Source organism: Pundamilia nyererei, unplaced genomic scaffold (genome assembly GCF_000239375.1).
Source record: "Pundamilia nyererei isolate P.nyererei 1_Seehausen unplaced genomic scaffold, PunNye1.0 scaffold00101, whole genome shotgun sequence".
Taxonomy (NCBI): Eukaryota; Metazoa; Chordata; class Actinopteri; order Cichliformes; family Cichlidae; genus Pundamilia; species Pundamilia nyererei.
In genome coordinates, this window is record NW_005187502.1 from 1,846,469 (window position 1) to 1,862,871 (window position 16,403).

General features: G+C 41.4%; 2 protein-coding genes and 1 non-coding gene across 3 annotated transcripts in view; 1 reads left to right on the forward strand and 2 right to left on the reverse strand.

Moving 5' to 3' along the window:
- The window catches only part of mtpap (mitochondrial poly(A) polymerase), a 12,854-nt gene extending 9,008 nt beyond the window's left edge, over window positions 1-3,846 (reverse strand). Inside the window, exons 1-5 of the mRNA XM_013912787.1 lie at window positions 3,656-3,846; window positions 2,762-2,928; window positions 2,432-2,665; window positions 2,111-2,335; window positions 299-510 (exon numbers count right to left, since the gene is read on the reverse strand). Coding sequence (XP_013768241.1) covers window positions 299-510; window positions 2,111-2,335; window positions 2,432-2,665; window positions 2,762-2,928; window positions 3,656-3,836 — 1,019 coding nt within the window. The 5' untranslated portion in view covers window positions 3,837-3,846. The remainder of the gene's footprint in view (window positions 1-298; window positions 511-2,110; window positions 2,336-2,431; window positions 2,666-2,761; window positions 2,929-3,655) is intronic.
- Window positions 3,847-4,166: 320 nt separating this feature from the next.
- map3k8 (mitogen-activated protein kinase kinase kinase 8) lies at window positions 4,167-11,412 on the forward strand. The gene is made up of 8 exons (XM_005740577.1): window positions 4,167-4,351; window positions 4,955-5,317; window positions 5,442-5,612; window positions 7,000-7,261; window positions 8,003-8,109; window positions 9,006-9,158; window positions 10,306-10,552; window positions 10,635-11,412. The coding sequence occupies exons 2-8, from the start codon at window positions 4,955-4,957 to the stop codon at window positions 10,757-10,759; spliced, it is 1,428 nt and encodes a 475-aa protein (XP_005740634.1). The 5' UTR covers window positions 4,167-4,351; the 3' UTR covers window positions 10,760-11,412.
- A 4,907-nt stretch (window positions 11,413-16,319) lies between these two features.
- trnaa-ugc (transfer RNA alanine (anticodon UGC)) lies at window positions 16,320-16,391 on the reverse strand. Its single transcript has one exon. It is a non-coding gene; the product is annotated as a tRNA-Ala (tRNA).
- Between the last annotated feature and the right edge of the window lie 12 nt (window positions 16,392-16,403).

The following is a 16,403-nucleotide window of genomic DNA, read 5'->3' on the forward strand; positions in this document are numbered from 1 at the left end:
GTGTGTACTTGTGTCACACACCAGCAGAGACCACAAGTCAATAACGTTGGAAGGAAAAGAAGTGAAACACAAACAAGCCCACACTTCGTGTTCAGTTTCACAGCGGAAAAATGCAAGACTGACCCATCGTAGCACTTCCTGCCACAGTCTGGTTTCTGTCTGGGAGCTTTTATAATGCAAGCGTGGTCAAAAATGGTATTATGGGTAACGTTACTGTGAAGCAAGAGAACTGTGACCAAGTCAAATCTGACATTTTACTCGTTCCACTGACGTCAGAACATCTGCGCTGACTGAGTACCTGTTGTTGGCTGTGAGGTCACACTGAAAGCCAGACGGCTGGTGGGCGAAACGGACCAGAGGGCACCGTGCGTTGAGAATTTTCTGTACCCCCACGCAGCCGGGCCCAAACTGGTCGACGCACTCCCCGATCACAGACAGGATGCTCTGAGTAACGGCTCGCTCTGAATTGGCCCGCTTCATCTGGTACTCCAGGGAGAGGCCTGACTTAGGCTGCACACACAGGGAGGAATATACAGAATAACAGATATGTTTACACTTTAATAGGCATACAGTGGTTATTTTCCATTTGATCCTATAGTATCTCCACACCTTTCTGTCTTATGACATGTAAATAAAGTATTCACCTAATACATGTTTCAGGGTGACTGTCTTCTATGTCAAGTTGATATCTGTGGTCATTCTAGTTGAGCTGCCAGTTAACCATTACATTACTGCAAGTGCATTCATAGCTTTCAAACAAACTAAAGACAGACACATGCACATCAGCTGTCTGAAAGTCAGACCAACACATCAGCATTTTTAGTTTGGAGATAGTGGGGATCTAGCAGATGGCAAAAAGAAAGAAGCAACCACTTTTGCACCACTTTGTTTGGTTTTATGCAAAGGATTTCTGGGTAGTGCGTCGCTGTGGGGTGATATCAGGAGATAAATCAATATGTGAGGGCAATTTTTATATACATGTATAGGTGGTTTCAAACATATGTGCCATGAGCCAAACATACCCTGCAAAAGGGTTCAATGCAGGCCACTGGATGCATTTCTAAGTAAGACCTACACAACAAGAACCCCTGCTGCACAGAAGCATTCTTCTGGAATAAAAACAACCATAAAGAAGATAAACTGCGGCATATTTTTCAAATTGCTCCTACTTTTTATGAGCCATCTGTGATGTTTCATTATATGAATATACTTCAAAAAGTGCTTCACGGGAATTTTTTTATATGCCGCTATTTAATGGGTTTACTGGTCTAGCTCATTTGAGATCTACTTGGACAGCATGTTGCCCATTAACTTAAATAAGTTTGATAACTCTGTCACATGTTTTATTGCTCCCTCAGTGCCACTGGATAATAAAATGAAATTGGTTCATGTGTGATTGTGGTGGAAAATCCGCAATTGCTGGCAGAGGCACTTAAAAAAGTCTAAAAATACTAACCTAATTTCCTATAACGGTGAAGGTAGACAAGTGCAAATGCCTGCAGCCAAGCATTCAAAGCAATGGAAAGTGAACAAGAGAGGTGACAAGCAGAGTACAGGCAGGGTGAGTGGGTGGAAATGAGTGTCAGGGGCGACTTATGACAGTAAGAAAGCAAGACTGAAGGGAAGGTTTATGAGCGGGTCGTGAAACCATCTATGATGTGTGGCTTGAAGACAGTAGCACTGACAACAAACACAGAAGGCAGAGCTTAGAGGTGGTGGAGATGGTGATGCTAAGATTTTCAATATATTAGAAATGAGTACATCAGAGAGACAGCTATGATTAAGCATTTTAGAGACAAAGTCAACAGAAAAAGAGAAAGACCACAGACAGGATTCATGGATGACAGAGGAGGACGTTAAGGTCACATAGAAGCGGATGATCTGCTGTGTCGACCCCCAAAGGGAGCCGAAAGAAGCAAAAGAAGAACGTGGTTCTTTCATATGCCTTTTTTTGGTGTCAGAGACAACAAAACAAACCAAAGGAGTAGTTAGTTTAGATGCAGATAAAATGCTTAAAAGGAAAGCTACCTCACAACTCACAAGGAAATCACTGCAAACTGTTTGCCAATAAATCTAATATTTTCTAAAGAAACCTAGAAAGCCTCATTACCAGTTTCACATTGCGTCCAGTGATGCTGTCCAGATCCAGCAACATGTCCAGGTCACAGCCAAGCTTTCCAAAGCCATTCACTGATGAGCCAAAGGGTTTGATGGTGCATTCTGGAAAATAAGCGGTAGCAATATCCTTGAGCAGAGAACAGACGAGGAAACGCAGCCTGCTGTTCTCCTCTGTGAGTTGATAGGCTTCAGTCAAGGAGCTTATCTGCTTGTCTATCTGAGGGAAACCAGGAAATGGGAAACATCCAAATCAATCAACTTCAAACAAGACTTAAAATGTAAGTATAACTTTTGATGTGATAAGTCAACATACACTCTCTTCTCTGGAAAGTCTCTTTATTAGCTCATTGATGGGAATAGTGGTCTGAGGTTGGCACTGCCGGCCTGACAGTTGGTTTGATGAGTCCACTGAGCCGAGGTTTCTGAGTGACAACAGTCTGGATTTGAAAGGCACTGCGGATTCGTGGCTGCCACCAGGAATTGCCACCCCTTCAAGTAAAGACGTAACACTTTCCTGGTTGGCAAACTCCACTACAGCATACACTCCCTGGAGAATTACACAATATCATAATTGTAACATAATTCCAACAGGGTGGTGAGGTAGCAGTACTTGCTTATCAGAAGAGGTTGGTCTTTTACTCACATAGCTTTCATAAAAGAAGTATTTGTTGATTTCTCCATGTTTTGATAAATACTTGAGGAACTTTTTCTCATTGGTACTGGACTGACAGCTGATGAGAACGGACCTCTCTGCTTGTTCTTGTCTCTCCATGTGGAGAGTGTGCAGAGACTTCCTTCCATTCTTTTCATCTGACAACAGAGAAGAAGCCATCCAACAAGTCAAGTTTTTTTCTCTGAGAGTAAGACATTTAAAACTGTGTAATAAGCACACTGTTGTTAACAGACAGACGGGACAATATTAGCTGTATAAGACCTTTGGGACTGGTTGGGGGTGCACAAATATATGGGCCTAACATTAGTTTCAACTTGGGTGACTGATATCAGCTTACTGGGAAATAATATGACATTTACCGGTGACAGCAGGCAATAATTCTGTGGTGTGTCACGTCAGTTTTGCACTGATAAACGTTCAAAGACTGGGATGCACCAAATTGATAATAAAATGCAAAAAATGTGATGTATCGTCGGTTAAGTTCTAGTTTTCATTGTTCAATTGTCCCAGAACATGTCAACAAACGTCATTTACAAAACCGTCAGTTTTACAGTGGGGCTTTCTATGTAAATATACACGTCCCGCAAATGACAGGTACAAGTTCTATATAATAAAATTTTAGCCGAAAAAGAGTTATCGCGTTTTTATCGTTAACAGTCAGAGTGCCGAATTTTACGTATGACCCAGTGATTTCTTACAGGTCACATATTGTGTAAAACGCACAACGCACTCAGAGTTACGGCCTTCACCAACAAAAATATAACGTTTCTCAGGGGAGTTTGGAATGGTGCTCACTCGACATCACACGGCGGTGTATTGGGGCTAGCCTAAAGGCCAGCTTCTTTTCTAGGCTTAATTACTAACCACTTTCGTCACTTCGAGTGGCCTCAGCTCGGGCAATAACGACGTCTGTTCCTATACTTCTGTGAAGAAACGCGTCGGTTTTCTGTAGGCACTTCGCGAGGCTGGCCCTTCCTCTCATATGTAACCTGCACACAGCAAAGGAGGACGCCATTGCTTTTCGGAATGAAGCGTAAATGCGCATGCGGCTGGTCCTGTCTACGGCAACCTAGAGATACCAGAAAAGACACTTTCTAGTGTTTAAAAAACTATCATCCGATTTCTTTGGGCTGACTCTGTAACGTCTTTTAAAGGTATCAAATTTGAAATTGAATTGAAATTTGTTTTTATTTTATTTACTACGAATAAGTTTCAGTGTTGGTGATATATTATGCATCGTACATTAAACGAGACACGTCTCCCGATAGGAAAGCACCCAACAGTCCTGAAAGCTTTTCGGTTTTTTTTTATTTTTTATTTTTTTGTTGTGTTTTTTAATTTGAGGAAACAAGAAAAGGGAAAACGAAACCTACAAAGACAGCGAGAGAGAGCTGCTGGCAGCTGACACTAAAGAGGTACTCCACCTCCACAGACACGCCACACTTCCTGTGTTTACTTCGTTCTAAACACAATCCACGAAGCTTCATACATCAGACAGTCTGCGGGGCGCCACAATGAAGACACGACGGTGCGCTTAAGCTTCCGACTCAATTTCATAAGGTAACGCGTGGTTTCTGTCGCTCAAAGAAGTAACTCCTGTTATTCAGCGAAACTCTATTTTTCTTTAAGCAGCTGAATATTTGGCAGATAGCTAGTTATAGCTCTACAGCTACTGTTTTTTGTTTGTTTGTTTGCTTTATTTTTCTAGGCACCTATTCTAAGTTTGCATGTTTGGATCGTAATACGGTTTATTTTTTATGTATTTATTTCAAATGTTGCATGGGGTTTGCATTAATGCACATGTGTATGATTTGCATCGAATAATGTGAGCTGAACTCTTTATCGCAGCATCATAATGCTAATAATAGTTATAATAATGGGCAGTTGTTGTTTTATAAATGTATAATAAGGTTCAAGCTTTCCTGGGGGGGCTTCCCAGCTTTACTGCGAAACTCCCTTCTTTTGCTTGGAAAACAGCCCTGTGAAGCCCCTCCCAACTGTGTGTTCAGCCAGCTGTATCAAAGCTTCACTTCTTAAGTGTAGTTTCACTGCACGTCCTGCTCCCCACGTGAACCTTCCCTGTCATGAACGATCCGCTTGCTTATACAATTCAAGTCAGCACGGAAACAGTCCCCACACTGACCTCCTGATGTTTGATTTTAGATGGAGCTGGACAAACGGAGCATTAACATGGATTACAAATATGATTCGGGAATAGAACTGCTCTTGACTCACATGAATTTAGAGGACATTATTAACGCTGCAGAGACTCTATATCGGCTCGAGGAAGAGGAGGAAGAAGAAATCTTGTCGTTAGAAGACGAAGAAGGACTTTCCCAGGAGGAGATGGATGAGAATGAGGAGGCAGGGGAGGTGGTGGTTTTGGGGAGTGAGCAGAAGGATTACGCTAATGGAGTTCGATATGGGACTGTGACAGAGGTCCTGTCCTTTGTCAACCTCCTGTCCAGCATGCAGACGGCAGCCTTGCCAAACCTGCCAGAGGAAATGGGAGTCCTCCTAAATAAGGTGAGAATCTTGTTGTTTTTTCTTTTTTTAATCTTCAACATAACCTGAATGTTTAGTTGATGTGGTCAGCCTAGAAAAACTTGCATAATTTTCTTTCTTTTTTTTCCTTCCTAAAAACAAATAGAAGGACATGGCTGTGAAAAAAGGCCGCTACCAGATTAACATGGACGTTCTCCTGTTTCCATGGAAATTGACCTACAAGAATCATGGGTCTGGCCTCGTGCCTAAGGGCTCATTTGGGAAAGTCCACTTGGCTCAGGACACCACCACCAGGAAGAGAATGGCCTGCAAACTGGTGAGTCTTCCTAATCGGTGACTAGAAATCCCGCCTGTGCTTGACTTCTCGACAGCTCTTGACCTGCGTGCCAAATATTTAACCTGCCAAATACTGCTTGTTCACAGTCCAATTACTCCTCTGTTTGTACAAAGATTGTTGGTGCCAGCGTGACATTTGCTATGTTTACTGAGTGAAAGAGGAACAGGGTTGCTGAATGAAGAACTATTTGTTCTTGTAACAAACTTACAACATGGGCTGGGATTAATGTAAGACTGGAATTTCAACAATAACTTCCCGCAGCTCCTCTGGATGTTTGTGACAGAGTCAGATTCATTAAAGACACATGTAAAAACCACACATGCTGCTTCTATCTGGGCAGACCTATGCTTGAGAAAGAGGAGGGAGGGAGGGAGGGAGGCAGCGTGCTTACGCTGTTGTATGGAAAATATTGACAAATGAGGAAGGAGTACTTTCCTCTCTAGTCAGGTGTTATCGTCAGAATACTATGTTGACACAGTGTTGTTTTTTTCACGCTGCTGTGAAGGATTTACTGGAAATAGTTTGCAATAAGGGCTTGGAGTTAGGATGTCCTTATCTGCTTAAAACAATGCCATCATCAGATAATAATTACTGAGAAATTATTTCTTTAAAGAAACAACTTTAAAATTATCACTGACAAACTAATAACAACAGATTTCTTAAAGCACAAAAAACAGGATAACAGTATGTTACTATGTCAGCTAATCTGTTAAATACAGAAAGAGTCAGTGTCCTTGTGAAGTATGTATTAAATGTATATTTTATTTGCAGAACTAACTGAGCTGAACTACCCGATTAGGCTGTCAGGGTAAAAAAAACAATAATTATAATAAAAATGAACCATTAATTGTAGTTCCTTAAATCGCCACTTGAGGCAGGGTCCAAAACTTCAGCATTTTATATGTAAGTAGGACATTTTGCTCTCACACTGTGTGGTGGTTAGCACTGTGGATTCCTGGGTTCAAATCCACCGGCCGGCTGGGGCCTTTCTGTGTGGAGTTGGGATGGGCTCCAGATAAACCACAATACAGAAGTGGAAGAAAATATATGGACAGATCTAAGTATGCATTTTACCGAGCTAGCTAGCTCTACCAATAACTGATAAATCCTCTGTGCACTGTCAAATAAAGCCACCCTTCCCAATAAAAATGCAAAATGTGAAAAGTCAGTTTGTTGTCACTGTAAGCAAACACGGATCCATTTGGCCAGCAGTCCCCAGGATGTCTCATTTAGCTCATTTGCTTCATATTTAACAGTCAAATGCAATGGTGTCACCGAGCCTTTTAACTCACTCCAAGAAATAAGATGAACATGTTTCCCAAAACGGTGGGCTATTTGTGATCATGTGTCTTATCTCCCTCGCTAGATCCCCATGGAGAACTTCAAAGCCGCTGATGTAGAGTTTCAGGCCCGCTTTCACCATGAGAACATCGCCGAGCTGTACGGCGTTCTGCTCTGGAACCAGAGCATCCACCTGTTCATGGAGGCCGGCGAAGGCGGCTCTGTGCTGGAGAAACTGGACAGCTGCGGACCAATGAGAGAGTTCGAAATCATCTGGGTGACCAAGCAAGTCCTGCGGGGCTTGGAGTACCTGCACTCACACAACGTCATTCACCATGACATCAAACGTAAGCACAAAAGATGTGTGTCACTTATTCTTGATGGATGTGCTCCATGGTATTGAACAAGTACATAGGTTACAGGAAATTATGCAATTACAGTTTGTATCTTCTATGCGTCAAATTCAAGCCACAGACGGATATTGCTCTTGTAAATAACCCAATTCGCTGAAAAGAATGAATCAGTGAACAGCCACAAACCAAGCAGATCATAGGAATCTGATAGATTGACTAATGCTTTTTCAGTAATTCTTCAAAGGTAGCCTGGTCACAGTGACTGGTAGCTATCATGACAGATCACACAAATACGCCCTGGTTACTGCAGGTGGAGCTCAGCTGAGGAACCACAGCAGTGCTGCTGGGATCAAAGCATTCTGCAGAGCTGTCTGTCAGCCTCACTGCTTAAAGGCTCGCTGGCAGTCTGGAAATTCCAGCCTGCTTCTCATGCTCAGTCAGGGTTACAATTATGGTCCAGAGAGGCAAGTGACTTATTAAAATGACCATTCAGGCCCTCTGACAAGCTGTGGTTCTTAGCATTTCCTGCCTGCAGTCAAAATATGTAATTAAACCTTGGTGACATTTTAGGGACAAGGATGAGTCTCTTCGTGGCAATTTCCTTCGTCAAAGCCTGTGACCTACTTATCGTTTTCATGCTTAAGATCAATACAGACTCAGTGGACCTGAAACTGAAATCTTATCAGTTCAAGCACCAACTTGAATCACACCTCCTTCCTTTTCATCTCTCCACAGCCAGCAACATTGTCCTGATGTCAGACAAAGCAGTCCTAGTGGACTTTGGGCTGACAGTGCAGATGACAGATGATGTATACATTCCCAGAGATCTGAGAGGAACAGAGGTAAGGAAATAAGCCGCTCCGCCTTAAAAGATGTAAGTGTAGCCCTGTAATGAATGCGGGGCTTCTGTTTTGAGTAATTGCTCTCTCCAATCAATGCTTGCTTTTCTTTTGCTGATCTGGAGCGTGTGTTGACACGTGACTCACACTAGACTTCCCTAGGGATTTTAGCAAATTAGTCCCACGACTTGTCAGCACTTGTGTGCTTTTCCAAAATGATTACAGAGTCAGTGACTGGCAAGCATTAATTTAGAGCAGTCAGTGCACTCATTGGCCTCACAGCCACTATTAATAGCTTGCTGATGCTCAGGGCTTTCAGCTCTTTAAGTTGTTTTTTTTTTTAGGATGAAGATTTTGCACACACCTTCTCACCCACTGGTCCTTGCTTTCCCATGCTTGTGTGACAGTCTATATAGTTCTGTGTACATGCACCCCCGGGCCTCTCAAGTGCTTGTGGAAAGTCCCAGGGCAGACACCCAGGAGTAATAATAAGAGAGGCACAGCCCAGCGTATTTACAGGCACAGCCTGTAAATACGCTGGGCTGCTCAGGGTTACATGAACATGGGAGTGCAAGCTGGAATTTCCAGCAGAAAGACACAAAGAGATGAACTCTGGTGTGTTTACCTTTCACCCTCCAAAGGCCAACACACTTCTGCACTTCCCTTACCTTTTTTCATGCGCAGCGTGGGTCTGCAGGTTGCTTGTTTGGTTGCAGGCAGAAAACCCCTTTTACACTAACAACAGGTCACTTCCTGTTTGTTGTGTCTCGCTGACACGGAGAATTTGACTGTCGCACTGAATAAAAAGGGAACTTGTTTCTCTCTCTCTCTCTCTCTGCCATTCTGATCTGCAGCCATGTTAAAAGTCACCCATTAAACATCCCCCGTCTTTCTTTCAGATGTATATGAGTCCAGAGTTGGTTCTGTGTCGAGGACACAGCACCAAGACAGACATCTACAGCCTGGGCACCACCATCATTCACATGCAGACCGGTAGTCCTCCCTGGGTCAGGAGATACCCACGCACTGCATATCCATCCTACCTGTACATTGTAAGTACTGCACATGAAAATCACATCATAGGGAAATGAACGCAACCAGAATGGTTGGTGCAGATATTTGTGGTCCTCACAGGATGAATTTGTGATATTGGGAGGAAAAGGGCATGTTTGAATTTGCGCACCAGAGACGTCTGATGACCCTAAAGTTGGATGCTGATGTTTGCCTTATTTGGAAACGTCGGTATCTCTTAAGTTTCAGTGCTCTGATTTATGACCAAGTACTTTCCCATCAGCATGAGCTGACCTTTATGCTTAATGCTAGATTGCATGATAGTAAATCAGTTTGTAGATAAGCTGTGAAAGGTTTCCCATGAAATAGTTATTACACAGCAAATTAGTACATCACTTAATTTTGTTTTTGTTTGTTTTCATTTCTTGATTTTTCTTTTTTCCTAAAATTGCTCTTAAAAAAACAACAACAACCCCACTGTATGCTACCTGCACCTCAGTGGCTGGTGCACACTGAATAGCACTGAGTATGTTGGGCCAACACAGACCTAAAAGGAAAGAGACAATTAGGAAAAACAAGTCCTTTAGTGTTAATGTTGCTCTTTCCTAGCTGCAGGTATAAATCCTCCTTGGTTACCAATTACCATTGGAGACATATGCCTCTGTTACATGCCTCAGCAGAGACAGTCCTGTGTTGTTAGTATCCTGCGAGTCAAATAGTGACACAGTTACCGCACACAACATGCTCACGCCCTTCGCAGTCAAGATTGCCAGGCGATAAAGAGGATGTTTGCAGTGGGTGACCTGTGGCTTATTTAGTCATTCACCACTGTTTCGTCTAAAAGCGTTCCATTACATGGGCTCTTTCCATTTTAGCTAGTCCCATTTCTGTTTTTAAAATGATTATCAGCTTCTTTGCTCTGGCCGTTTACTCACTTCCACTTGAAACTGCCGTCATGGAGAAGTAGCATTACAGGGCCAAGTCACTTGTACGGGCTGAGCTTTGCAGCTGCTCCTTGTTCCTGTTTATTGTAACCATACTGCTTTTACAAACCACTGCTCACATGGCCACTGAAAAAAAAGGGCAGCTTCGGTTCTGCATAGCTGTTTTTTTCTTGAGTTATTTGGAAGTACTAGCTTTGTTTTTCTCTTCTTTAATGACAGTCTTGTATTATCTGTCTCCAAACAGATCCACAAGCAGGCCCCTCCTTTGGAGGACATTGCGGAGGACTGCAGCCCAGTTATGCGGTCCTTCCTGGAGCGAGCCCTAGAGAGGAACCCTGCGCTGCGGAGCTCGGCATCTGAGCTACTAAAGGATGACGCCATCAACCCTCCTAGAGAGGATCAGCCGCGTTGCTGGAGTCTTGACTCGGCCCTGGAAGAGGCCACCCACACCTTGCTACGGCAGCAGAGTCAGCACCACGACACCACGCAGGGTAAAGCCGAGTTCAGTTTGTTCTCTGTTATTAATAATAAGCTGGCTACTTAATGTTCACATGTACCTCGTCTTCTCTGCAGAATCCTCTCTGTACTCTGAAGGTTCTGGACACATCAGGAGGAAGGGCTCGCTGTACATTGACCTAGGGGCCTTGTCGGGTTACTCTAAACTGGTGACGGGACCGCCTTCCTCAGAGTATGGCTAACAAATGACCAGACAACACCATTTATAAGGCTGAACTGTTCTTAAAGCCACATAAATGGCTGAGACTCGTGGACAGCTATAGCCAACATGACTCGTAATGATGTAAAACAGCAAGTGTGACTTGGAATGAATGGGTCCAGTTCGGCCTGAAATAGAAAACGCTGCAGGACAGTGTTTGGATGCATTGTGAATAAATAAGCATTATACTCTACATATAATTTCCCACACTTCTTTTGTGGGATGTTTGTACTTTATTTCAGTTTGGGTTCATGGTGATAAATGCACGCTGTTTTCTTTTCTCCTAAAACCTTCTGAAAAAAGTTCTTGTATCATTTGAGTTACTTAAAGTGTAAGCTGTGTCTTAAAGTATGTGTGTAAACATGTATGATGTGTAGTTCTTTTCGAACGTCCTCCTGTTAATTCCCGTGGAATATTCTTGGCAACACTGTGCTTTGCAAAATGAAGCTTCTGTGGAATGAATGCGATGAGTGATTTTGTTTTATGTTCTGTACATCCACTGAGATGAAGCATGCGCTGCTTTATACTGAAAGGGAAAAAAAGCAAGTGATTTATTTCTGTTTTCTTTTGTAATAAGTGTAAAAGTTACCCAGAGTTTTTTAAGTGTCATTCTGCAATAAATGCAATAAACTCAAAAATCCTATGGTCTGTGTGTATGTCACTGCAGCCTTAGCTTTAGCAGCTATTCGTTTTTGAAATTGCTTGGGGAGATTCCTGGAAAGGAAACTGAAAACTTGAGTATATCACTATGTTTCAAAAACATGCAATAAATTATACAGTTAAACATTCAACAATATGTGCAATACTAGTCCAGCCTTTTCAGTCTGGACCAAAATTGAGGTCAGGACTCTGTGCAGGCCAGTCAAGTTCTTCCACACCAACCCTTCTCATACATGTCTTTATGGAGCTTGCTGTGTGCACTGAAACAGTAATGTTGGAACAGGAAGCAGCCATCCCCAAACTGTTCCCACAAAGTTGGGAAATTCTCCAAAATGTCTCAGTATGCTGAAGTATTAATAGTTCCTTTCACTGGAAGTAAGGGACTGAGCCCAACTCCTTAAAAACAACCCAACACCATTATTCCCCTCCACCAAACTCTACACTTGGTGTTCTCCTGGCAATTGCCAAATCCAGGCCAAACCCAGGTTGGATTGCCAGATGAAGAAGTACGATGAAGTATGAAGAAGTACGATGAAGTATGATGAAGTACGATGAAGTACGATGAAGTATGAAGAAGTACGATGAAGTATGAAGAAGTACGATGAAGTATGAAGAAGTACGATGAAGTATGAAGAAGTACGATTCATCACTCCAGAGAACACATCTCCGCTGTTCGAGTGGCAGCGTGCTTTACACCAATGTATTGCTTTGCATTGCTTGGTGATATAAGGCTTGGATGCAGCTTCACTTCTCTTTTGAGTTCCCAACTCTCAGAGAAAGCCCATATTTCATGCCTCGCTAAAACAAAAACATTATGCACCCTCAATGAACATGAAGCAGCAACTGAAATTTGTCAAATCAAAGATTTATTTAATTTAATAATTCATCATAAAAGAAAATGTGATCAGTACAAATCAAATTTATATCAAGTAAACCAGACCAGATTCCACTGAATTTAATATTTTACATTGTAATTATGAAACAAAATTTACATGTAATTAAATAAGATAAACTCAGCATTTTGGGCACTTTGCGAGTGTGTGTTTCTGCTGAAAGCAACAATAATTTACTTCTGTTTTCTTTAGTATTAAGTGTAGAAATTACCAAGAGTTTTCAAAATGTCATTCTGCAATAAATGCAATGAACTCAAAAATCCCAAATTGTCTGTGCATATGTCACTGCAGCCATAACTCGTTAGCTGCTATTCATTTTTGAACTCACTAAGGGAGATTCCTGGAAAGGTGAATGAAATTCAAAACTTGAGTATGTCAGTATGTTTCACATTCAGTCAGCTGACTGCCTCTACTTTCTTTTTCTTACAACCGTTAACCGTCACCACTCCCACGTCTGCAGGAGCTCCTGGTGCTGGGCTGACAGTTTTTTTTAGAATGAGCAACAGACGGGAGGCATTACTGAGAATCAGTTTATTAAAATCATGACTGTTAGCTCTAACATTTGATACCTGAATGTTACCTGTATGTTACATCTGTACTAATGGAAAAATGCAAATAATCTGCAGAAAAAACACAAGCATTTCATCAGAGATGCAACAAATGATACAATGAAACATTTAACATCCAATGACATATAGCCTTAGATCACTGTAATTAGTTCAGATATCAAGGTGGTCTACTGGAATCATGAATGTAATTCTGTTGCAACTTTTCTATTTGGCTTTTTGGGGTAAGACAACCCATTTACCAGTGAAACCTAGATTCTGATTATACAACAGAGTTTAAATGGGCTCTAACAAACAGAGCCCATTTAAAGAGACCTCTCTTTAAATGGTCTCTTTAAAAGAGACCTCCTGGTCTCTTTTCTGCCATAGATTCTTCATGACGTTAGCAAAGTTTCGAATAATGACATCAGCATAAGAACACATAACCCACGTGCAGAGAAGGGTAATAACTGATTACATTTACTTGTAACGTTTTAGAAAAAATAACTTTTAGGAGTAATTTTACTACACTGTGCTTTTAACTGTTACTTGAGTAATATTCTTACTTGAGAAAAAATTCTGACGACTCTACTCAGTGTGAGTAACTCCAGGGAATGAATGATAAACACGTTTTAACCAAAAATGCATGAGACACAGACACAAACCTACAATCGTACATAAGGTTTGTTGTTTTAATGTTATTCTATCTGCTGAGCCTATTGTGCCATTTGGAGAAGTAAAGTAGCACCATAGGTAATACCTACTCTAAATATTAGTTTAATAAGGATTTGGAAAAGTGTTTCCTCTGCTTAGATTTATTATTTTGTAATCATGTTATTTATAGTATTTAATAGTATTTTTTTTGCTTTTAAAATACCCAAACTTGCACAAAACTACATTTTTGTCTGTCTGATTATCTCATTTTTAAACATTAAATCAGATGCTATGATCAGTTACTCAAGTAGCCTTTTTTACAAAAAACGTTTTTACTCTTACTTAAGTAATTTCTTGGATGGCTGCTTTTTACTTTTACCTGAGTAAAACTACCATGAAGTAGTGCCACTATTACTTGATTACAATTTTGGCTACTCTACCCCCCCTCTGCTCATGTGAGATGAAAGGTCAGAGTTCATACTGCTCTTGTTGAGGTTCCTGTTTATTATCCTTAGCTTTTGCTTTTTCTGTGCCTTTATTGTGAATCGTACATTTTTCTTGTAAATCCTCAGTTCTTGATTTTCTGAGTGTTAGTCTTTATTCATGTGCCTCCTTTGTTCCCCGCTATCTGCTTCTTTCATTTTGAGTTTGCTCTTGGTCCCCCTTTAGGTTTACTTCCTGTTTTATTTTGAAGGTTATGTGGAGATATTACTACCTTTTCACCTGCCTTAGCAGAACGGCATTGAAAGACTGCCGACTCTACAGAACTCCCCGACCAGGCCTTTAACTAGAACAATTCCTGTTTCAGCATTTTGTACCAACTTCCAGCAAGTTTTAGACCAGATTTTAAGATCTTTTAAAATTACTTTGATGGTCCTTAATCACCTTGTTTCTAACTACAACTCTGCACTATCATTATCATTATTATGGCTTTTACACATTAGAAGGGTAGTGATTGATGGGGACTGCAAACCAGGAGGAGAAAGAAAATCCACCTGCAATTACAGACATGAGTGCAAATATGAACTTGCTGGACTTTATGAATGTCCAAATGCACAACAATCCATGCAATAGAGGTGGCTGGATCAATCCAAATATCAACACTTCTAACGTTTCTGTACTCTAAGTTCAGTATGTAGCCCTCTGAAGTGTGTTCACTAAATTATCCTTTTATAAAAAGAAAAAAACGAAATATGTAATACGCAATATGAAAAATGTCTGAACCTTTTTTGGTTGACTGTCGTGTCTATTTTATTTATCCCTCATGACTCATTTTTAAACAACAGAAGTGAAGCCGAAGGTCTTTATGAAGTCCCATGTTTGAAATACATGAACAACAAAACTCAGCTGGAAGGTGTGTTTTGTTCTATTACCTTATTATTGTGGAAAATAAAAACCAAAGTGATTTAGTGCTCTTTAAAATGTGTTCAGAATTAGCAAATTGGTGATCCCATAAATCATGACACAACGCTCTCCCTTATAAACACTACCTCTGTAGATCATCAGTATGGGTATCAGTGTTGGTATCAGCAATACTGACCTAGTATTTACTGGTTATCGGCTTGATACCAACATTTGCACTATCCCACAGCACTAACATGCAAAACTTGTCCAAACCTTTCAGTCTGGACCAAAATTAAAAGGTGATTACAGAGTATGAAACATCAGCTTTCTCTCACTGAAACAACTCTTTTGAATTCCCAGTTGACTTTCTAACTCTCAGTTTTCCCACATTTCAGCAAATCTGATCAGATTTACCCAGCACTAATCACTCTACATGAATCACAACTGCATGACTAGAAATGCTCATGCCGCATTTTCTACAATATTTCAGCAGTAAACAGCGATAAAAAAAAAAAAGTTAAAAAAACCCAAACTAGCTTTTTCATTGGAAGCCTCTTCATGTGGGTTTTCCTGAATTCCCCAATCTAGCAGCTAGATCACAGAGATCAAACGTGAATCAAGCTGTAGCAAAGTTCGCCACTAGACAACTTTTATTTGTTCATATTTAGTCATGGGCAGTATCTGCTACCGAATTTGCATCAGGGAAACCCGTGTGGTGTGAAGTGTTGTGTCCTATCTGCAGCCCGGGCCCACTCTTCCTCTTTCTATAAGCGTCACATGTGAGTGGGCGGTGAACTCAGCCCAGAGACGTGCCTGTCAAGCCGAAATGAAAGTTGCAGTATTTACTGTCACGGTCACGGTTTCCACTGAGCGTTGCAGACAGATACTGCCACCTGCCGGCAGCCTTCATAAGTACTAGAACGAGATCTCGACATGTGCTGCTGTAGGCTCACTGAACACTTAAAAAACTGAGGATTTCTTTCTCTCTGGTGCCCTCGTGTGCCTCCTGGTCTCGAGAACGTGAAATGCTGCAAGAAAGAAGCATAGACTTGATTTGCTGCCCTCTCCACGTCTGTTCCTCATGTAAACTGCAAAGCTTGCAGACTTATTAGAGTTCAGCGAGGGAGGAAAACTAGTCAGGACATGAAGTGGCAAAAAATATTATTGATCTGCACATAAGCATGGAAGCTTTTATGGCTTCTTCAAAGTTTTTAGAGAAAATGAAAACAAAAATACTTTAAAAAGTAGTTAAGACTGTGATTAGATCTAATGTTTGTCTTCAAATATTTTACCTACCAGCGTACAAAGACGGCAGCACGACTGACTGTGGATACGTTGTTTTTACCTCCACACACCACACGTTTCACGTCTACGTGTACTACCTTACTGAGAATCCGACATGCTGCAAAGCGGCACCAGGCTTTCAGGATTCAGCACTTCAAAAGTGTGGAGATGCCGGGGATTGAACCCGGGGCCTCATACATGCAAAGCATGCGCTCTACCACTGAGCTACATCCCCTATTGCAAAATG

Coding starts and splice junctions, on each gene's coding strand:
- map3k8 (XM_005740577.1), top strand. CDS start 4,955: ATGGAGCTGGACAAACGGAGCATTAACATGGATTACAAATATGATTCG. Junction 7,262..8,002: donor CATTCACCATGACATCAAAC/GTAAGCACAAAA, acceptor ATCTCTCCACAG/CCAGCAACATTGTCCTGATG. Junction 9,159..10,305: donor ATCCATCCTACCTGTACATT/GTAAGTACTGCA, acceptor GTCTCCAAACAG/ATCCACAAGCAGGCCCCTCC.